This window comes from Neodiprion lecontei, chromosome 2, assembly GCF_021901455.1.
Source record: "Neodiprion lecontei isolate iyNeoLeco1 chromosome 2, iyNeoLeco1.1, whole genome shotgun sequence".
NCBI classification, from domain to species: domain Eukaryota; kingdom Metazoa; phylum Arthropoda; class Insecta; order Hymenoptera; family Diprionidae; genus Neodiprion; species Neodiprion lecontei.
Genome location: NC_060261.1, coordinates 2,109,811 through 2,135,693, shown reverse-complemented (window position 1 = coordinate 2,135,693; position 25,883 = coordinate 2,109,811). Strand labels below are relative to the sequence as shown.

At 39.7% G+C, this 25,883-nt stretch overlaps 4 protein-coding genes across 6 annotated transcripts in view; 1 reads left to right on the top strand and 3 right to left on the bottom strand.

The window, feature by feature from the left end:
- The window catches only part of LOC107222284, a 149,378-nt gene that overhangs the window by 1,938 nt on the left and 121,557 nt on the right, over window positions 1-25,883 (bottom strand). The window contains exon 1 of one of the 3 annotated variants that reach the window (XR_006902856.1): window positions 9,995-10,077. Coding sequence is in view for 1 of the 3 variants with exons in the window: in XM_046731505.1 (XP_046587461.1) it covers window positions 2,238-3,406 (1,169 nt within the window). In the remaining 2 variants the exon portion in view is untranslated. Of the gene's footprint in view, window positions 1-2,237; window positions 3,509-6,757; window positions 6,919-9,994 lie in introns of those variants that run through there. The other 2 variants (XR_006902854.1, XM_046731505.1) reach the window with 2 other exon arrangements.
- LOC107222283 lies at window positions 590-1,898 on the bottom strand. Its single transcript, XM_015661574.2, has 2 exons — window positions 1,599-1,898; window positions 590-1,532 (listed from the first exon to the last, which is right to left on the bottom strand). The coding sequence occupies exons 1-2, from the start codon at window positions 1,716-1,718 to the stop codon at window positions 735-737; spliced, it is 918 nt and encodes a 305-aa protein (XP_015517060.1). The 5' UTR covers window positions 1,719-1,898; the 3' UTR covers window positions 590-734.
- On the top strand, window positions 12,300-23,860 carry LOC107222301 (proton-coupled amino acid transporter-like protein pathetic). Its single transcript, XM_015661597.2, has 10 exons — window positions 12,300-12,481; window positions 16,875-16,941; window positions 18,003-18,091; window positions 18,972-19,076; window positions 19,612-19,762; window positions 19,859-19,980; window positions 20,057-20,415; window positions 20,936-21,119; window positions 21,214-21,380; window positions 22,106-23,860. The coding sequence occupies exons 2-10, from the start codon at window positions 16,939-16,941 to the stop codon at window positions 22,336-22,338; spliced, it is 1,413 nt and encodes a 470-aa protein (XP_015517083.1). The 5' UTR covers window positions 12,300-12,481; window positions 16,875-16,938; the 3' UTR covers window positions 22,339-23,860.
- Window positions 22,890-24,565, bottom strand: LOC107222286 (DNA-directed RNA polymerases I, II, and III subunit RPABC5). Its single transcript, XM_015661577.2, has 2 exons — window positions 24,364-24,565; window positions 22,890-24,133 (listed from the first exon to the last, which is right to left on the bottom strand). The coding sequence occupies exons 1-2, from the start codon at window positions 24,456-24,458 to the stop codon at window positions 24,025-24,027; spliced, it is 204 nt and encodes a 67-aa protein (XP_015517063.1). The 5' UTR covers window positions 24,459-24,565; the 3' UTR covers window positions 22,890-24,024.

The window sequence follows — 25,883 nt, the reverse complement described above, 5'->3', positions numbered from 1 at the left end:
CACCTACAAATCTGAGTAGCAATTTTGGTAGGTATTAGGTACGAATCTTGTATTCGTAACTTGTATAAAAATAAATCTCCATGTACTGTACCTAAATACTTAAAAGAAGAAGCATTATTACTTAAGGGGGAAATCAAAAGTATATTTCGCAGACCTGTGATTATTGATCGTGAGATTAATCCTGGCTTCGGGAATATTAGGTACAATATTACTATACCTAGTTGTACCGTTAATTCACACACAAGTTAAGTTTTTGCACGTGAAAGAGTGTTGCGCAATGTGAACGCGCACGTGGGATTTCAACTTAATTCTTAATGTTCACTGTAATGGTTATAGGCACACGTTTGTTGATATAACAGTACAACGAAAGCCGGAATAGTTGTAATACCGGAGTTTGGAATACAAAAATAACGTTCATTATGTGAAACACAATACCTGATGATTGTGATGATTGTTTAAACGCCAACGGCTCGAGCAACATTGACACCAATTAGATGTGACGCAAAATTTTGTCCGAGAATGAATGCTGACGTGATAAAAGAACCAATAAGCAGTGGTCTTGGATATCCGTGATATTGTATATTCAAAAATGATGAAAACATTACAGAGTCTGAAAAGACGCTGGTGCTTCACTTTCTTCACTTCGTATGTGTTGCTAAATCGACATCGTCTTGGAAACGTAGGTAGATCGAATCCCAACTCTCACTCTGCGGATGAAAACAGTTCCAAGAGTATCAGTTGCAGCCCTTTCCTTCCTTGGCGGGACATCCGCACTTCCGGGTCGATTGTCCGTACGAAGAACCGAAGGAATTTTGGGGGGTGAAGGACGTCGCGGGGGGGCACGGCTCCGGGGGGCATCTTTGAGACGGACAACAGGGTCGAGGGCCGTAATCGGGAGGTTTATAATTAGCCGGGGACCGAGGGGCGGGTTGGGTTTGTGGTGTGGGACAGCAGGTCCTAGGGTAGGCTTCACCGCTGCCCCGAGAATTGGCCTGAGCTTCGCGGGCACAGCAGCATTTGGGCCCTGGATTATGGGGTACAATCATACCGGAGGGTAGTTTTTTGCACTGGTAAACGGGACTGTTGGCAGCCCCTTTGAAAAGGTAGGGTTTTTTGTTATGAGGTATCTGGAACTGGGTGACGATTTTTTTCCCGAAACAAGAGACCCTCACGAAGACGGTCACCTCGCCGACGTTCTGACCAGTCGCCGTGGTTATCTTGAAGGTCTCCCTCATGGTGCGAGAAGGATTGCCAGCCTCGAAGACGTGGTGACTTAGAAGGGCGTTGAAGAGATCCTTGGCTTGAATCTGATGTGTACCGATCAGCATTACGTCGGGCAGAACTCCCGGTGGCAATTTTTTGTAGACTGACATCGTCACTGGAAAGGTGGGCAGTGGTTTTTCCACGACGATCGATGGTAGAGCGAAAAGACAGGATTTACCCTTCTTGAAATACTGGACGTCACCACCGACGCATGTGCATCCGTCGGACGATGCCTCTTGGCAAATGTTTATTGGCGGTAAATTAAGCACCTGCGGAGCATCGTTAGCGAATAAATGGAAAAATAAGAAACATGGGACACCGTCACTGTATCGTACCTGAAAAGACACACAGGTCTCTACGGGTAGCATGTCATCGTGCATGGCGCGGACTGAGGGAATGTTGACTTTGTCGACGAGGAATTCCATGAGGAAAAGTTGCTGTTCCTGACCCTCCATGGTATCGGAGGTGAATTATTTATTCAACCTTTATGCATCAGTTGCTTCTTGTCAATTTAGTCACGTGAACGTACGAATTTACGGTGTTTCGGTATTTTGATAAAGAGAAAATTAGGTTCAATTACGACATGTCGTTGATTGACGAGTGACCTGAAGTGTGACCTATTTATAACAGCATCCTAAACTATTAAAGCTTCACAATGATGTAAAATTCTTACGGGGTGGATCGGAAATTGGTGCAAAGATCGATGTATCACCTCGCTAATTTTTTTCAACAATCTTATCAGCAATAAAGTAAACGACGAAAGGGTTTGACGATTTAATTGTATAGATACACAAATCAAGAACGGACTAGATGGAGTAGTCGGAAGTCAGTACCCGAAGTATAAGATGAATTAAAATACCGATTCTTTGACCCCTCCCTATTTCTTCCCCTTTTTTCCTTTTCCCTTCCCCTTCCCCTTCCCCTTACCCTTCCCATCCTTATCACTGTCGGTCTGTGCCTCGCGTGTCTCGTACCTAATCGGGGGACGTCGTTCGGGTCCTTTGGGCGTCCGCATCTCGAGTTGTAAATCGGACTTTTCACCCTCAGCAACAAGTCCCTTCTTACCGATCCTCAGAATGAAAACATCGTGCTCAGAATCCGGAGGGTTGTTGGGCCCCGTTGCCTCAGACTCGGGAACGACGGTGACCGTCGGCTGTTTGCTACCATCCCCGGCGTCAAGGAGTCCCGAAACCTTGAGGACGACCGCCTTGCCGCAAGGACCTCCACGACTCGACTGAATCGGACCACTACCGATGGTCGGAGATGGGTATGAAGCCGAAGTCTGAATCGGGGACTTGATCTCGGTCAGAGCCGGCGACATGGGACGAGCAACGGCCCCAAAGCTGAGGCCGCAAGGGAGGCAAGAAAAATGAGGTGGTTCGCATATGGGACACTGTCCCAGTTCCTCGGTGGATTCACGACAGATATCAACGCTGCTCGAGTTTATCATCCGACACTTGTAGGCGAGTGTTTTGTCCTCGATTTCGTCCCCCCTGAAGAGAAAGGTCGATTGTTTTTCGGCCTTATCCGGAGGGGCGTCGAACTCCGTCACTATCGTCGGACCGAACGCGGACAGTCTGGTGTATAGGCTTATTTCACCTACCATTTCACCGTTGAATAGCAGTGGATATTCACCCTCGCACGACTGCGGTGGTGGTATCTGGTTGTCCGAACAACATTGGAGGTCGCATCTTAGCTCGGCGAACTGCTTGCTCAGGTCGATAAAGCTCACGCCAACCAAAACGTTCGGCTTTATGTTATCCGGCATTTTTTTCTGTACTATCAGAGCGACGTTGAACTCGGATATCTTGTTTACCACGACATCCTCGGCGATCGCAAACATCACCGATCTTCCAGAGTAAAAGTATTCTATTTCATCGGCGATCCCGGCCTGCGGTTCGAACATCGGATCCACAGGTGTAACCTCTATACTGTCGTCGTTGAAGGTTAAGAATCTGAAGCACACACTCGTCGGCACGAAGAACATCTGATTCAATTTAGCCAATCTCTCGCCGGATATACTGTGCACGAAAAATTCAAGCAGGAACAGATACTGTTCCTTCATATCCGGCGTCTCGTTCTTCGTTCTGGTACCAAAACCTGCACTGGGCCTCGGAGGTGCCTGCATCTTCAAACCGGACATTCTTACTTCCAAGCTCTGTCTTCACCGCGTTGATATTTTCAACTTTCTTAACGCATTCGGGAATAGGACTTGTCAATTTTCTTGATAACTTTTTTCACCCATTCTTCCGACCGAAAATCGACCCAAGATATGCGTCGGCTTTCCAAAAAGTTGAGGAGCCCGTTTATCGCGTATTCAAGTTGACAGGTATCGATTTCTCGAATTTAATAAGTTAGCTGATCTAATTATCTCGATCCCTGTTTGAAGAAATACTCGTATCGATTCGTTAATACGACCGTTGCTATAGATACTAACAAACATTTACGATCGGTGAAGAAGTCGCAAGTCAAACGTGAATCATAATATGTCTTCAAGTGGCAAAATGGATAAAATAGAAACGATTCCGTTTCTCGTATATAGCCTCGGGAGGAATTTTAACTCGATGAATTAATCATTACAGCGAATCGCATCATCATGTACTTTGTACGCATGTATAAAACTGAGAGATCCGTAGCTCATTCTCCCGTCAATTTTGATCCCCGAACGATTCTTTTTATATGGATAGTATCCAGAGCCCGAACCTGTGGGACATTGCATCACCGACGTGTCGCCAAGCTATCTAACAGATGGTGTATTCTTTAACGGTCGTGTTGGTCCAACGCATAAATGTGTTGCCAAGCAGTTATCACCGATCCTACGTGGGCCTGGTAAGTGACCTATCTGTATTGACAGATCAATTTGCAGATAACCAGCTTGGAATGATAAGCTAATGTAAAAAAGACGTCCGAGTTGCCAAATGGTAAACCTTTCGTTATTGTACTCTGCTACACCTACACAAGCATTGGCTGGTCTTGTTGTTAGAGGCGATCAATTAATCAATGGGGGTCACATCAATTCGTGCGTAAAAGACAACACTGTTATCTATGTAATCAGGCGTATTGAATTCCGATGTAATCGTCACATTCGATCATCATTCCACGATGTACGATTCATTCAATTCCCAATAATGGAGTACATGGTAGGTAAGCGCCTTGTTTCCATTTATTATTAGACGATCCAGTGGCTCCCGAGGCTGAGGTCAGTGCAGCAACTCTGGATAGATGGACGGTCGAAAGCAAGGCATGGTACGTGGACAATTGTGGGCGTAATGCTAAGGCACTTCATGCAATGATGAAGATCTTGCCAAAGGAAAAGATCGACCCGTACGCGGGTTGGAAAAGTGAGTCACGTTTTAGTTTTTTCGTTTAATTGAATGGTGACAGTGCGATGTCAATAGACTGATATCGTTACAAGACGAACTGCGGCTTTTAGTAGGATGAAAGATTCACTCGGTAAATTCAAACCACCGACTAATCACGGGTTATGAAAGGCTAACAACCGTCTGATTACTGATTTCCTTTTCATTCGAGCTAATTGAGAAGGTCGATATCTTTGTGATCCGTTCCCGAATGGGCAGAACTGTTGTTCATTACAGCGATTGGATGTCGCAAACTTTAAAGTCGGTCGATGGTACCGATGCGTATCCTTTCATCCGTTGCTTCTTCTCAGCTCTTCGAAATAACCCTCGTAAAGACGTTATTTTTTTTGAACTAAAAGAAAAAAAAAAAAAACTTAGCATACTCACCTAAAGAATCAAACAGACACGATTCTTCGTATTTCTGTTCACCTATATTGAGGCCATTGCGTAACAACCAGCGTCAACGTATCAGCTAGTGTGAAACTCAAGTTTTTGCTTGTTCTTTTTCTTGTGGATATGCACGGTTATAGATGTGTGAGCTCGCATTCAAAGACACAGAAGCAGCAAGCCGCGTATTTACTCTAGGAATAAATGCCAATCAGAGTATGACATTCGCAGTAGTACAACTCTCGCTTTGGATTAACCCAAATTCACTTTTCGCAGCATGTCGAACTATACGAATTTCGATCTTTATATACCCTGGGGAAATTAGTGTGGTAAACACATAAAATGTAACACGTTTTCGAAGCTTTACCGTAGGAGCACATAGAAGTATACGTCGATTTTTATCTAATTAGTGATGCAGGTTGGCCCACATAGTTTTTCAGAGTGCGGAGGTGTCCGAACGAATTTAGAACGCCTAACGAGGGCAAGCCTTGCTTCGACCAAGTTCCCTTTTACTCATAAAAAAAATACGTACAATCTGAAACTTTGGTGCTGAGGAAATGAAGATCTGTTACTTGCCCGTACGTCTTCATTTGAGGGGTTGTATACATAGTCCCAAAAAAAGATTCAGTTTATATAAGGTAATATCTGGTCTTTGATCGAAGGAATAAGCAAAATGTTAATTATTAACAAAATGTCGGCTTCTCCAAAAAAAGTTCTATTTTCCATAAAAATTTGAGAATCATCGGTTCAGCCGTTTTCGAGAAATCTTGCTCACCGACTTTGAAAACACAGTTTTGAGAAAAAGGCGTTCAGAGTTTCAAAAGCACTTTCAAACCCTCCGGGGTGTTTTTGCAAATGTGCGCGTAACTTCGAGAATACTCGTCGGATCGACATGAAATGTTTTGTGCATATACTCGAGTGTATGTACATTACTAAAATGAAAAACATCGATTTTTGAAAAATCCTGACTAGGTATAACTCCTTAAATACCGTTCCTTTCGTACTCAAACCTCCCTAGGTAAGGTGGCTCTGTTTCCGCGTAGCGAACAATACGAATATTGGTACATACGGAAGATGCGGATGGACGCTGCGAGTGTGGAAGTTGAGGAAGTTCCTCCATCATGTACAGAAACAGAAATCAATCCAAGGTTAGGATATCTTCAAGTTAAAATTCACTTATTCAAATCAATCTTATAACGCGATATCAGTTGACTCGAATAGCTCGAACGACACATCGACGGATAGTTCAATTACCAAATGACATTTAGGTAGACGTATAATTTGATACCACCTATACTTACCGCTCGTTCTGTATTGATCTAAGCTACGAATGTATGCACATTTGGAAGACCTTATAACCGTGGCAAATGACATACATATGTACGTATAAATGGTGTTTATTCGTGTCACACGGAACTTTTAAGCGTCAGCTGAGAAAGGGGTGAGTAATGACGCCAACGAATGAAAGGAGAGAGCAACTTTAAGCTTCACTTCTGACCCGGGGTTTATATATATCTCGCCTAACGTATTCCGGGGTCTTCTTTCCGACAGCGAGCCAACGGCCGCATTTGAATACACAAGAACTCCGATTTGGTGGCATGGCGAAATTCCAAACCGGCAACAATGCGCCGTTGGACATTCTGATGACTATGAGTTTGAACGACGGTCGGCAGATCCTCCATACGAAGGAGAAGAAAGGACCTTTGTTTCCGAGACGGAAAACTCGGAAAACATAGGGGTTTACATACCTGGAGTTATTTATAGACACGAAGTGAGTTTTCGGTTCGGTTTTATCTTTTTCTCCTTCCGTTTGAGACGACGTCCCTAACAACCAGCCGATAACCGTTTCGCGAGGTTTTGCACACTGTTATGAAATTTATGCAAATTCGTTCGAACGTGAATACACATTGAAAAGAGATGATTTGAACCAGTGGTCAGAGTATCAAGGTCCGTTCCTCCTTTTATTCACCGTCTCTCTCTCTCTCTCTGTCTCTACGAATCGATCGAGGCGAGTATGCTACCTTTGAAATATGGATTGGCTAACCATGCTGATCAAGGTCCGTTCCGTTGGTACACCCCTTATCAACGGTTTTCTCAATCGATGTTGTAACCTCGCTGATTCAAATCATTTGACGCGTAATTTGAACTGTTGAAACCACGAGTCAGTCTAAGCTTAGAAATTTTTATCTGTGTACTCAACTGCACGACGAAGTGTAAACACAATACTGGCAGCACGTCGAAACGTGCTAAACACACTTTCGCACTAATTCTCGGTGGGAAAAACTTCACCTGCGAATTAAATTTACGGCACATGCCACTTTGCAAGGGGGGAGGGGGGGGGGGGGGGGGGGGGGCGGGAGTAGGACCAATGTCACAGAGTCGACAACGTCGCAGAACAATGTCAACAGAGACAAGGCTCACCTATTAATTTCTCCTACCTCATCGCACAATGTAAATCGATGTGGTCGTAGGTTAATTATTATTTTTTAATTTTTATGGAAAGTATAAATGATGCTCAGTATTTTCTTCAACTTTCGATCTACATTGTGGAGGACGAGTTTATGGGATGGGTTCATTTATGTTTTTCAGCATCCAGATGTAATTGGGAATCGGGAGAGCCGATCTGGCACTACCTGCAAGGTCAAGGCAAGGATCGGCGGTGAAGGTGAACATCTCACGACGACGGCAGATGGAAATTGCGATTGTTCACAATACGCTAAGCGTACGTAATTTGCAGAAGAATTACACGGTTCTGTTTCTATACAACGCGCATATGTATACGCATAATATGGTGATGATAAGCGTTGCGCAACGTTTCGCCGTTTCACTCGCATCCATGGTACAACTTTGTGACAATTTCAATGTTTCCTTTCGTTTTGACTAAATCCTTTTTTTTTCAGCACTGTTTTTTTTTTTTTTTTATATTCATTTTTTTTATCGCTTACTTACAAGGAATTATTCATTATATATTTTATAAGTTCTAAGTATAGAATAATTTTGAAGGTCATGTGAGACGGAGACATATATATGGTTTTTTACGAGTATTCAGGTATGGGTATTCGTGCTTATGTAACGCACGTGGCCGTGAAAATAAGAGGAAGAAATATGGCGACAGTGTATAAGGGACAGACAATCCAGACATTTTACCGTTGGGCGCGCGTCTAACGGGTGTTTCAAAGTGAAAACTTTCTAAAATTTCCAATCGACACGTTTGAAATTAATGACTGTATGAAATATTTTGTAAATGCCCACCTGCGATGATAAAAGAATCAGCCTTTGAGGAGAACCGCGGAGACGTCGATATATGAGAGAATTAAATCGGGACCGACTATCGTTCCTTGTATATTTACAACTGGTTAATTATACTCCAGTGAAATATGTTTTTTAGCGCACAGCGTCGCTAGAATCACCTGGAATAGACCAACTGCTTACCTTATATTTTTGCACGCGAGTGATTTATGACAGCGAACAAGAATATCGGTAATTGATTTCCGATAACGCGACGTTGCTTTAACGACTCGATAACTGTACCTTCGTTATTAAGAAGAGCCGAATTTCGGAAGCCAATTTCGCACACTCGCAACGTGATAACCAATAACAATATATACTGGAGAAAACTACAAGACGCATTGTTAGTTCCGTATGTATCGCATAAGACTAAGGATAACATTGGAATATTTTGTACGTCTGAGAGAGGTATTGCAGGAAACGTAAATTCCGCTGTAGCGTTGCGGTTTCCGTGAAAGATATGAACCACGATCAGGAAAAATAAAAAATGAAATTATCCGAGCATATTATACACGAGCTGAAATTTAGAATTAAAGTTGTTAAAAATTTTGCCATCTCAAAAGTTCGGACATATATATATATATATACTATATATATATACATATATATATATATATAGGGCATACCTACCGCTGCACTAGTTTATAATGTATAATAATAGCAGTTAATTCGACGCACCGACAAAATTATTATCGCAGAGTCAAGTGCTGTTGTACGCAGGGATATATTACACACTACAAAGCGTCTAGTCAACGAGATAAGAAAAGAAGAAGATGCCATTTAGCTGGGCTCAAAGGTCATAAACAGTTACAGAGGTCTATGGGGCATTTTATACCTGCGACCCCAAGGAATAGAAGAACTGACTAACACACTCAACGACTCCTCTCAGGTCGCTTATTCATTTTTTCAAGACCCCAACACGAATTCCAATCTGCTGCGTTTCGGCAGTTTCCACGATTGGTATAGCTTCAACTTCGAAACCTTTAAACCACATCCGTAATCTTTGCTCTGGTCATAGACAAACACGTGATAAGATATCGTCAATTTTTCAAGATTATGCATTCTGCGTAAAACCACGCGGAATGTTCTTGGAATGGGTATACGAATTTGGTTATAGACAAATATTTTTACGTCTTCTACCGAGTCCGAAGGTTGCAGGAAATTTTTGGGGAACAATTGCATTTTTCTTCCTCTCGGTTTAGTCCACTTAAAATTTTCAAACCAATTCTACTAATCTCTAGTTTTTCCACTGCTGAGTGCAGGTAAGCTGGTGATATGCTCGAAGGAGAAAGTGGACGAGGATAAGAACCGGAAAGAAGCGAAACTTGAGCCAAGATGGCGAGAGTGGCGGGAGGTTTGCGACGTACCGAGAAGCGAAGAGGAGCGAAAAGATGCCATGTCAAGTCTGTTCAGACCCTATCTCCACGAAATTAATACCTGGTACTCTACAAACAAGCCTACCAAGCTACTGCCGCCGCTAATCTTCGAAGGAAAGAGACCCATACTGGAGTGGCACTTTTCAAACTTGTGAGGAAGCAGGCTAAGCTATTTGATCATTAATCTTCGGCCCCTGTAAGAAAAAAGAAATTCTACTCCGCTGACCCAAGATGTTGTACAATCTTCGATAAACTGTCGCTATAGTTATGTAACTCATTATAAATAACGCACGAAATGAATTACGGTCTTGTTGTACATACTTGAATAGTTTGTGGGCATTGTAATATTCACGCACGTTCCGCCTCCTTATTCCTGCTGACGCAACAAGCGTGTTGCATTGGCCGAGGTCGTTTGAAATGTAAACTAGAATGGGGTAATTTACAATTCGTGCATCACGCGCGGTGTGGATTTAGACCGGTTTATTTGCCGTCGCGTCGTCAGACCTGCGTCGTTCACGACCATGCCACTTTTTTAGCGTTAGTGTATAACTATAGAGTATAGCGCGATAAGAGCCAACAGCAGCAGTAGCCTCAAAGTCTATTCAAGTGTGTAAATGTAAATCAATATCAGAGGCAGCAAGAGACATATCATTGACAAATAAGACGAAGGTAGAGAACCGCGAGTCCACAGTCCGATATTCTACAGTTTCCGGATGTCAGAGGTCCCGGACTACGGTCGCCGTTGAGGAAATCTCCACTTCCTTGGTGCTCCCGGCACCCTGATCGAGCCACCTTGGCCAGCTATTAACCAAGTCACGTGCTTGTACATAGATCTATAAATAGTCTCGACGCCTTGCCGAAATAGTGCAACGATCGTCGCCCGACAACTTCCGAACTTAGCTGTGGCTAGGACTATAAGTACGTAGATCTGCGTTACACATGGATACACATATCGCGTCTTGATGATGCACTGGAATTGAGCTGCGGACAACGGATTGCCTTAATTGCTCCCAATTATGTGAACATTGACCCATTTGCGTGGGTCTGTAATTTGATAACTTCGTTATCTCCATTGCACGTTCTTTGCGTGTCTGTGCGTTTATGAGGGTACACACTTGTCCCTCTGTTTTGCCGTTTTCTCTGCCTAGTCTCGCGAATTCCATGATCTCTGCCCGAGGAAATGATATTTATGAAACGCGTAGGTACACCAGACGAATTGAATACGGAATCCTTTGAATTGGACAATTAGCGAAGAAGAGCGAAAGGTTTGCAACTTTAGTGATGTCTGCGAAATTGTCTTTTTCACAGTTTGCGCATGGCTTATCCCCACACTCTAAACCCTTTCATTTCCTCAATTTCATTCGAGATTGACTTGTCCATCTTCGCTGGTATTCGTATTCCGCTTAAAAGACCGCGTGTACCTGCATCATCGTGAATGTTCGCAGTCTTGACTATATACAGTCGATCTAAGAACCTGTCCACAGACTTGTACGTACAAACACTTTGCCGAAACGCGTGTATAACCTGCGCATACACGTTAAAGCGAGTCAGCTTCTGCTTGTAAAGGTGAAAAGGAGAAGAACGATTGCATGTACAGTATTGTTGATTAATGTCTTGGACTTTCGGCTAACTTGTTGTTGGTCCGAAAGAAAATGCGAGTTCGATTCTATACGAATTATGTAACATTAATGACTGACGATGTGGCTGTCGTGAAAGATGGGTGTCACTGTCGCATAATTCAGATAGAATCGAACTCGCATTTTGTCACGGATCGCAAACAAGTTAGCCGGAACAAAGCATCAGATGAACATACTGAACGGTAGAAACACGTCTGGCTAATAGCTGAGGTAGATTACACAGATTTTTTACACTGTTTCTTACAGATTTTTACTCATTGAAATCGTGAAAAATACACTAAAAGTTCCAACACGTTGAAACTCCGGTGTAGTAATTAGAAATCTGGTATCCTATTCTTGAGTCCAAAATTCCTACGCAAAAGTCATTTCTTGCTTTTATTTAATACGCATTAGAGTGAGACTCGAGAATAAATACAAACAGGAAAAGAGAATATACCGTGAGTGATTTTCTTCACCAAAAACATCCCATGCAGTTGAAAAAAAACATTTCTTGCAGACTTGTGTTATCCTTGCCACACGATGTGCTTGGAATTGATAAATCCAGTCTTAAATGGCAAATATCATTATACAGCTGTAGGAAACAGCGTCTCAAAGACAGAATGAAAACACTCTATTTCTGGCAGACTGCGCCACCGCTTCTCGGAGTTCCGTTCCCCTACAGCCCCGCGGCCGGTCTCATAACGAGAAACCGTTTAACCCAGCCGCCTCTAAATCGTGATCCTACCTTACCGACCGAATCGGTCGAACGTGCGTATCCACACAGGTGGATTCGGACAACAGTTGTGTCGTGTGTGTTATCCGGCCTCTTGCGCGTGTTCGCACACACGTCGCGAGTCCGCAGGCGGTGTGGGAGTCGGCGGCGACGGTGCCGCGTCTGTGTGCCGTCGAGCTCGATGCAGTGGGAGGTCGTCGTCATCGGTTCGAGGGCGGGGAGGGTTTGGTTGAGGTGGGGGTACCAGCTCCGGTAGTCTGCGACCCTTGTATGAATTTAGAGAAGTTAGTGTCGAGACTTGGCCTGATGAGCGTGGTGGCCGGTTACGGTCCGGGAGGTGGTTTCGAGCACGTCGTCGTCGTCGTCGTTGTCGTCGCTTTTTCGGGACGGCAAGCTACCGTGGCTTTTTTCATCGCTTTACCACCGTTCGCAAGGGAGAAAAAAAAAACTGGTAACAAGGTGGGTTTGTGTTTTAAACGTGAGGTGCAGACTACGTGTGTGGTTTTTATTTTTTTTTTTATTGCCTCTGTTCTTTCGAACCCAACATATGCGATGATGTACACGTGCGGTTATGAACATGTAAATCGAGAACCGGTATGGTTCGATAGCGAAAAAAAATTACCATCGAACACCGCGTGGATTTCCTTCTACGCCGGGATAGATTCTTTTCTTTTCTTCTTTTTTGGTTTTTGTTCCGGAGTAACGTGCAGATTTACACACCGTGTGTACTTCATCGTTACCGTACCAAATTCGTAGGGATCATCGGCTGCAGGGTATAAATTCCGTGACGTAAAGTTTATGGCGTCGTTGCATCAGCCGCGTGAAACCCACCACGTGTAGCCTCTGTTTCTGAATGCGGGGTTAACCCATCCGGTTCCGATACCGCCGCGTGTGTGATGCAACAAACCTCCGTCTGTCGTTCTCAATTAATTCTTTTGTCTTTTTGCATTTCATTATCGCGTCTCGACGCCGGCTGAAACAACGACTATACCAGGGTTTAATCTAACCAGCGCGAACTGTACAATAATCTGTTTCTAATCGATTCTCTGTCACTTCGTAATCTCAAGATTCGATAGCTTTTCTTTTCTTTTTCTCATACGTTCTCCTCAGGTTGGTAGAATTGAACACTGTTCGAAAATTCGAATCAAACTTTCAGCGACAAGTTTGTAATGGTACGTATTGTACACTTTGACATTGGACTTGTGCAAGTTTTACAGGATTATTGAGTAAATGAAATTGAGAAGAGAATATGCCTCGGTGATTGTCTGTTCGGCTGTGATGCCAGACGTCGAGTACGTGAAGTTAGCCCACCACGTGAAGTTTGCTCATGCGCAAAAAACACGGCTATCTGCACGTGTAGGTCCTATACAATTATTCGACGATAGCGTACAGAAACTACGTCGATAATACACATGTAATATAAAGGTGTACAAATTTGCTTATTTTTCATCTCTGTCGATTAATAGCGTAGTACGTGGTGTAAAATTATTTCGAATACATTATCGATATGCCGGAATATCTCGTCGTGTAAATACCGGGTCTTACAGCACTCGGTATACTCGTATCTCTACGTATGTTGATACATATATACACAGGATAGGTAACACATGGCTGTGCATAGATACGTACGTTGCATACGTATCTTATACTGTACGTGTCTATGCCAAGCGTATATAAGCAATTCGATAATATATAATCGATGCTCTGACGGGTTATGCAATACGTATGTAATGTATTCATGCATGCATCAGGCTGTAAAAGATCATTTTATTTTGTTTCTTGGAAACTGGTTCAAAAGTTTCATTTAGGTATAAAGATACGCCTGTTAAAATTTGAGCTCTTGATATTAACATATTAAGGTCTTTAAATAATTTTTAACCTCAAATAACTTTTGAAAGAGTAGATTTATCGTTAAATGATAAGATACCTTTTTTGTAGAGCGTTCAATTTTCTACGAAAATATGTCCGTGAATTTTATGTACAACGCATCGTTAGCTGGTTATAAAAATCAGAAGGAGCAAATTGAATGGAAAATAGAAAAGTGCGATGCGCAAACTCTTAAAGTTAATGTTGTGAGATGAAATTTTAACAGGCGTATTTTTATACCTAAACGAAACTTTTGAACCTGTTTCCAGGAGAAGGAAAAGACCTTTTTTTTTGCCACACACTAGTCTGCATGTATACTGATGAAATAAGCTATATCTTAAAATTCGCAACGTTGAATCCCAGACGCGGGAATTATCCGTAGGTATATCAATAATAAAATATAACAAACAATTATCCGCATAGAATGAATGTAAAAACATACACTTAATTACAGGAAAGAGCAGCGTATATTCGTATGAAAAGTTGAAAAATTCGCAACGCTGAGATATTTCGGATACCTTTATCGGTATCTAACCGAGCGGGCGAAGAGTAGAAAAAAAAAAAGAAGAAATAAGGAAATAAGGTAGATACGGTATAACGCGATTATAAAAGAGAACTAAAACAATGCGATCGTATTTCGCTTGAGTAGGTTGTAGGTGTACGCTTATTTCTGTAGAGGCCATTCGTACCGTTAGCACGTGTGGAACGCGAATAGATTCGCACAATTGTACAAGCCAAGACGATCAGACGACAGAGGCCTAGGATGCCGCATGTATCAGATACGAAAATAGATCCACGTATGATTTCTACCTTGTGGTAAACGTGAATCGCAGCGGGTATGCCTGTTATTGCATCTTTGCTCCTGCGAATATTCAAATGGCGAATTATCATCGTATCGAAGTTAGGTAAAGTTTATCGTAACGATTCGCGCCGAGGAAAAAGCGTTATTTCGCGTTTTTTTAATTGTTCGAAATTCGAGCGAAAAACACTAATATTTCGAGATCATAGATTCACAAAAATCATTGCAAGACTAAGGAAAGTGGTGAGATTTTTTCCGCAACGTTTCGTTACCAACTTCCAGCTGGAAACATATCGTAATATGCCTACATGTATTACTACGTTATCATTCCAACATATTTATTATTTTCGTTATTCTTTATACCAGTTGACTGACACGCCCGTTTATTCAATGAATGTTGTAATGGTGAAACGAATTTAGATGCCGCACAAGTACCGCGTAATTGATTCGGATTAACAGCGCGTGGCTGCCCGTCCCGCCAAAATATTTCTTATATCTGTAGAGGAAAAATGAAGAAATAAGTAGAGGATAAATTCATTTTACGATTTCGCCACGCACATATACGCGTATTTATTTTAATTTTTTTTTTTTCTTTCGCGCTGAAATATCACGCATATCGCAACGCAATCGCCCACAACTCGGTGGCACACGACGATCTCTGTCGTATTATTTTACGTATAATGTGTGCAAAAAATGAGAACCTGACCTGAATTGCGGTTTTCGTTATATATTATATATACGTATACGATAATGCTTTTGATATTCTTGGTTACATTGCGCAATAATTGTGTCTGCATTAGCAGCCGGCATTGCTAGAAAAATGAACGTAAACAAGTATAGGGGAACAAAAAAAAAGAAACAAACAAACAAACAAACAAACAACGAAACGTTTACGTTAGATTAATTATTTTTTAAAAATTTCTTTATAGTATCGAGTAAAAAATGATAACACTTGAGAACGAAATTAAATGGGTTATCGTTGCGGACTAAAACGTTCAACGTGTGTAAGTAATCATGTACCAGGTGTCGTAATTTACGCAGATAATGACTTGATTACTCGCTGCACATTATATCGTACGTTATATTGCTCCGGTGTGATTATATCGTATGATACTGCAACGCAGATGACATTCTTGAGGTTCAGTTTGTTCAGTTTGATAACGAGTTGAATTGTTTGTATAAAAACGTAGCAGGAGAAAGTTTGTACGTCGTTTGAATTTAATTTCAGAAAATTATTTTATACTTTCTTCAGGCGTATCGCATAATGGAGAAAATATCTTCTTGCGTTCGTTCATTCGTTTTAAAGACGTATAGTAAACAACAACAATATGTAAAAATCCGTAGTTTCTTGATTTTAAAAATGTGTAAACGCATCGAGAAAATTTTTCATTTATATAGTCGCGATATTGTAAAACCGAGAAGGCAAAGTTTGAAATCACGAATAGAATTATGTATATTTCCCGAGCATCGATACGTAATATTCAGTAAATAGGTATAACTAATGCAATGTCTGCAGTTCGAACTTCGACCCGTCAGAGTGCATTTCTTGTGTCGTACTGCAAGCTTTTTGCATTAAAAAAAGGAAAAAAAAATAAAAAAAAGAAAAAACGATAATACATGTATTATCTGTAGAGCAGTGTAATCTTTGCGCAAGATTTTCGTTTTGTTTCATTTCAGTTATCTTCTATTAATTTCAAAGAAGTAATCGACCATGGTCGTTGTGACTAATCGTAAGTTAATGATATTTACACCAAAATTCTAACCATTTTTTTTTTTTTTTGTTTCTTTCTATTTATCAAACAAGTTTTGTTCGACTTTTACTTATCTGGTGCACGTTAAGCTATTTTTGACTTCGTAATTCGTTTAACGGAAATTCTTTAAACAGACTACACATCACGTAGCTGCATTGTTTGAATTCTAAAACCAGGGGTTTTATGTAAAAACTTTGATGCAATTTTATCTTGATACCGTAATCTTAACTTCAACTCAAACAACAAACGTTGTCTATTGAATTCTCAACCCGGTTCGTAATATATAAAACAACGGGTGAAAATTTGGTATCTGATACGTGATGATCGCATCTTTTGATTGTAACACCGATCGATATCTATATATATTTTAAAACTGATATATTTAAAACGCTTTGACAACATAAGATTTACATGTGTTATTAACGCTTGATTTCAGACGTATAACGTCATCGGATTCCTGGAGTATTTGGAAACAGAGATAAAGGAGGACCTTCGCAAGCATGGCAAGTCGTCTCATTATAATAACAATACGATCCCTATTATCATCATCATCATCTCTAACAACAATAACAGCAGTAATTAAGAAACGGTACAAACTCGAGCATCCGCTTGAAATACAATTAAGAAATCATCCTAGTGTAACGATTTGTAAAAAAATAACTTACTTTCGCGATTTTTTTTCCCATGGTTTAAACATGTTAATCAATCTGATTTTTTTTTATTTTTACGTCAAATCAAAGCACTCGTGAAAAATGGATAATAAATTTTTTATCGTTTATTTTTTGTTTAAAATTTACTTTATAAGGTTGAAAATGACTCGGAAAATAGAGAAGTCCCCACAAAATTTGTAAAAAGATTATTAATAAGTATGAAAGTCGTTATTTGGCAGCTTGAAAAAAAAAGGTATGGAATTTAATCTATTTTTTAGATAGTTTTTCGTTGTGAAAAATACGAAGATTTAAAAAAAATCTTTCATAGCTAGATAAAGAATGGCGTGAAAAATGTTGCGTCCGAGATAACCGTTAAAAACAATGCTAAGAAAAAGTGAATAAATAAAAACAAACGTTTGAAAATTTATTTTCTGTTCTTCACGGGTGCTTTGATTTGACATAAAAAAATCGGAATGATTAGCGTACTTTAACCATCGAAAAAAAAATCTCGCAAATATCAGCTATTTTTCGACTTGTTACACTAGGATTGATCCCTTAAAAATTTTACGCGATTTGAGGGAACTTTGAAAAATCTTTACCGCTTCGGTATGAATATAAAATGACGGTTATAATCACGTTATCCAATAAATTGATTTATCAACTGCAGGAAGCAGCCGACAGTCCAATTATTATAACCGTTGGACAATTGGTCCCGATCACTGTTATTATATACAAAACAACATTTCTTTCTCGGCAATTTATTCTCGTCATTTATTCGCGTCTATGATAAAAGAAGTATAATTAAATTTCGCCTTCGAATTTAAAGATGTACTTCACATTTTACTTACTTGTTAATTGTTTGCAAGTTTAATTCTACGAAAGTATAACTTGTCTGCTTTATTTTCGGGTCGCAGGTTAGCGCAACCGAACCTCCAGCCACGGAGTTGGAAACTTTCCTTCCTCAGGATGGTTCAGCAATAAAAGATGGAGCCTTGACCGGCAAGTAAGTATTATATAAATTATATCACAGAATAAACACAGATCGTCGATAAATGTGTTTTTGCGAAACTATAATAATTAATCGTACAATAACCAATTACGTTACGTATGTACATAAAAAATGAAAATTTCCACGAGGGAAAAACGCACGCTAATTAATGTATACTGTATAAAACATAATGAATATAAATATCACACGCATGATTCTCATTACTAATCACGTATTTACATTATAATGACGAATTGCCAAAGTTATGTAATAATTATATTTATATAGGTATATATATATTATTATAATTAAATCGCACATTCGACCCACGATGGAAATTTGCAAATTATGTTGGTATCGTTACGCCGCAGTTTACAAACAATACAATTAAACACTCGCGCGTATATTGTAACACAAAATTGTTACGCAATTGTATCGCGCAATATTAGAATCGATGTCAAGACCTGACAAACCTGGACGAATTTATATTGCAGGTACATAATTTACACGTCGCATTCTCAACCCAGCTCGTGCTCATTCATATGTACGTTCTGAATTAGTGTACGTCAAGTGATACTTACGTTTATGCAAATTCGATATATCCTATGCGAACACATATATATATGTCAGGGGAAATTTACTGAAACATCTGAATCTATTTCGCACACACACACGTAAATTGCACCCACGTAGAATTATTACAACGTGATTGATGGAGCATAATCACCGAATATTGGAATCTTCAAGGTGGCAAAAAAATCACTTGAATGCAATTTTCCGTCGAATAAGTATCGAGATATTTTTACATGAATAATATTTATGTAAAAACTGTTCTCTTCCGTTTCATCGCCAGGTATGCATGTAATTAATTATTATATTCTATATCGGTGTCAAGGTATAAAGTGCAAGTGGTCCCAGCGCGAGATGTCGAAGCCACCGGACAGACTGGCGACAAAGGATTCGACCCTTTCAAAGAACGCGACAACCCGAATCCCACGACGTGAGTAAAATCCTGAAAAACGCATATATTTTTACAAATGAGATACAAGCAGTGCCTGTATAAATATGCATTCAAAATTCAACTATATTTATATATAATATAGACATGTGGAAAAAAAATATGGAGTAAAAAATAACAAATAAACAAATACACGGTTAGAAAAACAATCTACCAAGTAGATCTACTAAAATTTTTGGTTCATTTTAACAATTTTTTAATGTATTGCTAAAGGGAAAAAAAAGCAACTGAATATTAAAAATCAAATGTTAAAATCACAAAAACATAAATATAGAGTGGACCTGCTGGGACATTGTGTTTGGTTAAATTTTTCAAACAGTGATACTGTCGAGTAGTACACACTTTGTTTTGATATGATTTATGTCATATAGATTACTACTAATTTTAGTTTTTTAAAAGTCCATATTATATGTACATATTTTGTCATTTTTAATCCCACATATTTATCCGGGCCCTTGGACATAAGTAATAACACGATACGCGAATAATTAAACTTCGACAATTATTATTTCTGCAGCAACTGCGACACGCTCACGCATTTACTGAAGGCATGTCTTGGCACCGGAATGTTGAGCATGCCGTTCGCGTTCAAAAGCGCAGGACTCGTACTCGGCATATTTTTAACAATATTCGTCGGTTTCATTTGCACGTATTGCGCGTACGTGTACGTAAGTATATTCACCTAAAATTACTTGAATAAAAAAAAAAAAAAAACACGAGGAATATTCTATAAGTTCGTCTCTGATCATCCCTTTTCCGCGTAGATCGAATGTGCCCACAAGTTGTATCACAGGACTCGAAAATCCACCATGTCCTTCCCAGAGGTCGCCCAATGCGCGTTCACCAACGGTCCACCATGGGCGAGACCCTACGCCAAGACTGTAAGGTAAGCGAATCGAACGAGAGTCAGTCAATTGCGAAGAAGGAGAAAGATCTCTTCATCAAGTTTTATCATTTTCCAGGTTGATAATCGACCTGAGTTTGTTCGTATCCTATTTCGGCACGTGCACCGTTTACTCGGTGATCATCGCCCAGAACATAAACCAAGTTATAGCGGTACACATGGGTGAGGGACTTGCGGAGCGTGGGATGATAGCAATATTGCTAGTGCCGTTCGTCCTACTTAGTTGGGTACCAAACCTCAAGTACCTAGCGCCGGTTTCCATGGTGGCGAACGCCTTCATGGTGGTGGGTCTCGGGATAACGTTCTATTACTTCGTCATGAACATGCACCCGCCATCGGAGGTACATATGGTTACGGAGACGGTATCGACTCTACCGGCGTTCTTCAGTATCTCCATATTCGCGATAGAAGCTATAGGTGAGAAAAAATTCATTCGCATACTTACATCTACGAAAGAATCTGTATTATATATATATACCGGAACGATCTCTTGAGACTTGAAAATGAACCGCGCATGCGCCAAATAATTCGATCTCATTGGTCGGCGAAATCTTCCCGCAGCGATATTCTTGTTTGCGATGCAGGCGGGCCAACGTACACAAAATGTGTACGTTTGAATTTTCAAAGAGCGTAAGCATTAAGTTCCGACCGTTCTTCGAAGAATCAGCTTTCCGACCCAATAACAAAAGCTTCGCAAACCTTTCCGAGTCACTGCCTCAATTATTTGAGATTATAACCTCGAAAATTCGTATAAACTACATCGCCGCCAGAAACAGTTTGATGGCTGAAACTCGGGATGGCCAGCCTGCACGAACAGCCGATAAAACTCGCGCATGCGCGGTTGATTTTCAAGTTTCAAGAGATTGTCCCGGGTATAATGTAGTGTAGTATGTAATATGATATATACTGTACGGTATACCTACACTAATGATTTCAGGTGTTGTAATGCCGCTTGAGAACAACATGAAAACGCCCCAGCAATTCATCGGTATTTGCGGAGTTATGAACCAGGGAATGTCAGCCGTAACTCTGATATACATGGTGATCGGTTTTATGGGGTATGCAGCGTACAGAGATGGAACCAAGGAAAACATCATAACGAATTTGAATCCAGAGGACATGTAAGGATTTTCAACACTCCGTTTCATCGCCTTCTCGAATTCGATTTGACCTGTCGAGCTGATCATTATAACTTATAATCGGGTATATTTTCAGCCTTGCTCAAGTTGTCAAAGTTCTGATCGCCCTCGCGGTTTACTGCACATTCGGACTGCAGTTCTACGTGTGCTTGGAAATCGCGTGGAACAGTATAAAGGAACGCTTCCTTAAGAAACCGCAAATCGCAAACTACCTTCTTCGCACAGGATTAGCAATGGCTGCTGGTTAGTGTGCAAATAATTAAGCGTTACGTCATTGTTCGGCGTTCTAAATCGATTGATTGCATATGGGGCATTCCACGTCAAATTAGCCGCCAATATATACCTCATCATCTTCAGTTTCAATCATTTTTTAGTACGATGTTCACAGTGACCCAAAAAGGTCTCGGAATTTTTCTCAAATTTTTTTTAGCCACCGCTGAAATTTTCAAAAAATTTAAAAATCAATTCCGAAAATTCCGTTTTTTTTTTAAATCTGAAAATGTAATTTTTAAGCACCACACCATAATGGAAACTCGGTATTTACTATTCTTTCGTAAGTTTTTAGTTTCTCCATTCCCCAATCGAAATAGATCACGGAATCATGAAAATAATGTGATACGGCAATCTAATTATTTATAGATCGAGGCGGGGGGGGATCCGACATGGAAAAACTTAAAACTTAGTAAATATTGAGATCCCATTATCGTGTGCTACTTAAAAATCACATTTCAAATCATAGGATCAGTGTGAATTTTCGAAGATTTTTAAAAATGGCTTGCAATTTTGTATAAATTTCACCAATGGCTAGAGAAAATCTAATAAAAAAAAAAAACTTGAGATCGTTTTGAATTGGTACAAGAACATCATACTAAAACATGATCAGAATCGAATCAGGTAGGGTACATGGGCTGCTAATTTGACATGGAATGCCCTATATACATGCCTCACGCCACCGTTGTTAATTTCAGTATTAGTGGCCGTCGCAGTACCGAAGATAATGCCGTTTGTCGGACTGATCGGCGCCCTGTGTTTCTCCATACTGGGGCTTATCATGCCACCAATCGTCGAACTGATTGTTCGATGGGACGAAGGATTTGGCCGAGGGTATTGGTTGATTGTTAAAACTATCCTCGTGGCTTCTTTTGGTCTGGTGGTTTTACTCTTTGGAACTTACACTGCCATACTAGACATCTTCAAGTAAATCATATCCGTATAACTGTTTAATTGAATTATGCGACGACGCCTTGCCTCGATTTACACTTTGTTAACTGTTCATAATTTTGCTACGAATATGTTACACGTGTTTTTGATAACAGTTCGTAAAATTTATTTTCCACTATTCTACTATCGCTATTTTTCAAGCTCTTTCACACTGTGCACACTTGCTTGTCGGCGGTAAACGAATCGTTGAGTGAAATCGTAACATTTTTTTTTTTGTCATCTATTATGCAAACATGAAATTGGGGCGGAAAAAGATTAATATTTAATATCAATTATTCGTCAACAAACTCTACCGTTAAATGTAAACGCGCAATTAATGAGAATTTCAAGCTCTTTTTTCAAATCCTATTGAAAAACAAAAAACAATTATTCTTAGATAAATTTATCTAAGACAGCCCCCATATTTGCCTCATCATCTACAGACCATCGCATCATCATTACAATCACATCAAAGTCGAAGGAATAGATTACCCATAGGAAAAAATTTTTGTATATCATAATAATGAAATATAGTATTTTTTTCACCCGTGATAGGTACTAGGACTGTTCGATCATACACGATCTGTTATGCGAATAATTCTAAATGAATCATTAGATTAGAGATTTCATCTATTTTTGTATTAGGAAGTTGAGTAAATAAATTATTATCATTAGGCGAAAAACAGGGGATGAAAATTAAATAGAAGGTAAATCATTGACAATTAGATGAATAATATTGTCGGTACTAATGCGAGGTTGTGCAAGGAAAATAGAAGAGACAATCCTAAGACTCAAGAGTTTTTGTACGAACTTCATTCAAGCAGTTATTTTTTAAATAATCAAGATACGATCTTCTACAATCGAGTTCGCAGAACGCGAACGGCGATTTAGTATAAAAATTGCAATATTGTTAGATAATAAACAAACAATTATGCTTTGTTTAGTTTCTAGTTGTTTCTGAATGAATTAAGGCCAAAATCGTCTTGATATTTTACCGAGGAGGTAGGGGGGGGGGGGAGAAAATGTGAAAATACCTTTATGGATTAGAAAGTATAATAAGGTTATTGAAGCGTTTGTTATTTTTTAAAAAAAGAAGAAAATAGAAAAAACCAATAAATAAATTTCTCGCGTTAGCAATACATGGAATTTTTATAAATTGTAAAGTTTTGAATTGATTCAATACCAAGTCATATTTTTGGTGTCTATTTCTAAAATAATCCCTATACGTTAGAAGTCTATTACTGTTATTTCTGCATCATAGTTTGATAATTATTTACAACTTATACGAATCAACTGATTAGTCTTCTAACAAATCCGGATTACAAAATTGAATGAAGATCTATTTCTTCTTTAAATAGAAAACTATATGTATGAAGATGTTACAACTAAGAATGTTTTACGATATTTGAATAGTTGATACTCGAAGAAACGACCGGTATAACCAATTGTAACCGATTCAAAGTATATGTAAGCTGAGCAATTTTTTTTTCAATAAAACAAAAAAAAGGACCTGTTTTCAATAACCTCGCATGTTTTTTATTTGCAATGAATTCGATTCTGGCATTCGTGATCATTTTGTTCAATGGAATACTTTCCACCTTTCTCGATGGACAAGAGGTGAACCGAATTCTTGTACAAAGTTATACTGTCTTTTGTAATAATCATTGTCCCAAATATTTCCTATGTGTTACTTTTCCAACGGAGCATAATTCAATAATTTTTCAATAAGATCGACGTGTCCAAGCAGCATGCGACGGCAACAGTATCTCTTCAGGCCGAGGGCATCCAAGGCATCACTGAAAAAAATTGAAGGCAGTTCTGAGTTTGGATACTCTAATTGAGAATTTACCGAAAGAATATTTTAATTATTTTCTACTTGGCGATTCGAAATTGTAGTATTGCATATATATTGAGTATCGAAAGACGTTGAACAATTTTCATTCAAGTTCTAAGGATAAATTTATTGTTGATGTTTTCGACACCGAATAGAATAGGTTATGTTCGTGCTCGCAAGTTGCGTCCTTACCCTTCCGTATATTCTGCTTGCAGTAAGCCAAGATAAGCTTCCCATTTGTTGCCAATCACTTTACCGCAGGTGAAACAACGCACTGGAATGATCATTCTGCAATAATATTCCTCGCGGAAACGATAAATCAAAAAATTGAAACCACACTTGACTCCACGCTGCTTAACCTCGTGCGATTTTGTTTCAGCTCTGGACCACGCTCTGGACCATAAACTGTACAGCTCTATGAGTGACAATGTTGACGGTATCAGTCGGTACGTCAGAACAAGAGTTACCAATTGGACGATTTACCTTCGCTCCTGGATGAACTGATCTGTGATTCCGTTACCCGTCGGTAAATCAAGTCTTATAATTTTTACGCAAGATGGCGAAACCACGCAATCAATCTCAATTCTTTGACCGGCATTCGTGATGAAATCCGAATTTGAATATGGAACCGGCCCGTATTTGAAACCTAGTTTTTGAATGACTTTGAACTTCATTAAATTGGTAATTCGAAAGTTACGTGTATTTAAGCATAAAAATGAATTTAAGATTATGTGACTTAGAAGACCTTTGTAATGGCGTTCTAGCTCAAAATTTCACATTAATGTCTCGTGGGAAGTTCATTTTTATGAAACATTTTTATTTTTTTTTTTGAATAATCTGGTAACGTGAATGCATGATATTCCATAAAGAGGCAATTATTCGTTAAACGAATATATAATAGAACGCTCAGGATAGAATGTCGTGAATAATTATGAAAAAAAGTTCGATACTTTCGGAGCAGCCATATCTGCAGTATATCATGTGCGCGTGATATCTCAATTTAACGATTCCTCCACTAGGCGGAATTGTTTACCATAAATTGACACTTCTTTTACATCCCCCGCTCGGCCGTTGTAATAACAACGGAAGACTGTAACTATGCGGGTTATATTAAACAATTTGAGACTCGAGCTCGATTTATAAACATCTGGCACTGCGGGGAATTCCAGTATACCACACATTCACCGTATTATACATCAGGCTCGGTTGCTCTGCTGCGGCTAGACTGCCATATACCAATGGGTTATTTTTTGAGCGAGCTACCGCCTCTGCACCCACTAAACCCTAGGAATTTCCCGTACCTAGTTCTCATCGTAATTCAAGCCGTTCCGATGACCGTCGCTTACGGGCACGTTGTCCCGCAGGCTAGAGTAATTAAGGGGTTATACCTAGTCGAGATTTATCAAAAATCGATTTTTTAAAATTTCAATTTCGTAATGTAGACATATTCAAGTGTATACACAGAAAATTTCTTGTCGACCCGAGAAATATTCTCGATGTTACGCGCACGTTTGCAAAGGCGTCTCGGAGCGTTTGAAAGTGCTTTTGAAACTATGAACGCCTTTTTCTCAAAACTATGTTTTCAAAGTCGGTGAGCAAGGTTTCTCGAAAACGGCTGATAAGATCGGTCTCAAATTTTTACACAAGCTTTGTGAATATATCTTTCAGTCTTTAATCGAAGCCTTTTCTCGTTAATAAATATTTGCCATCTT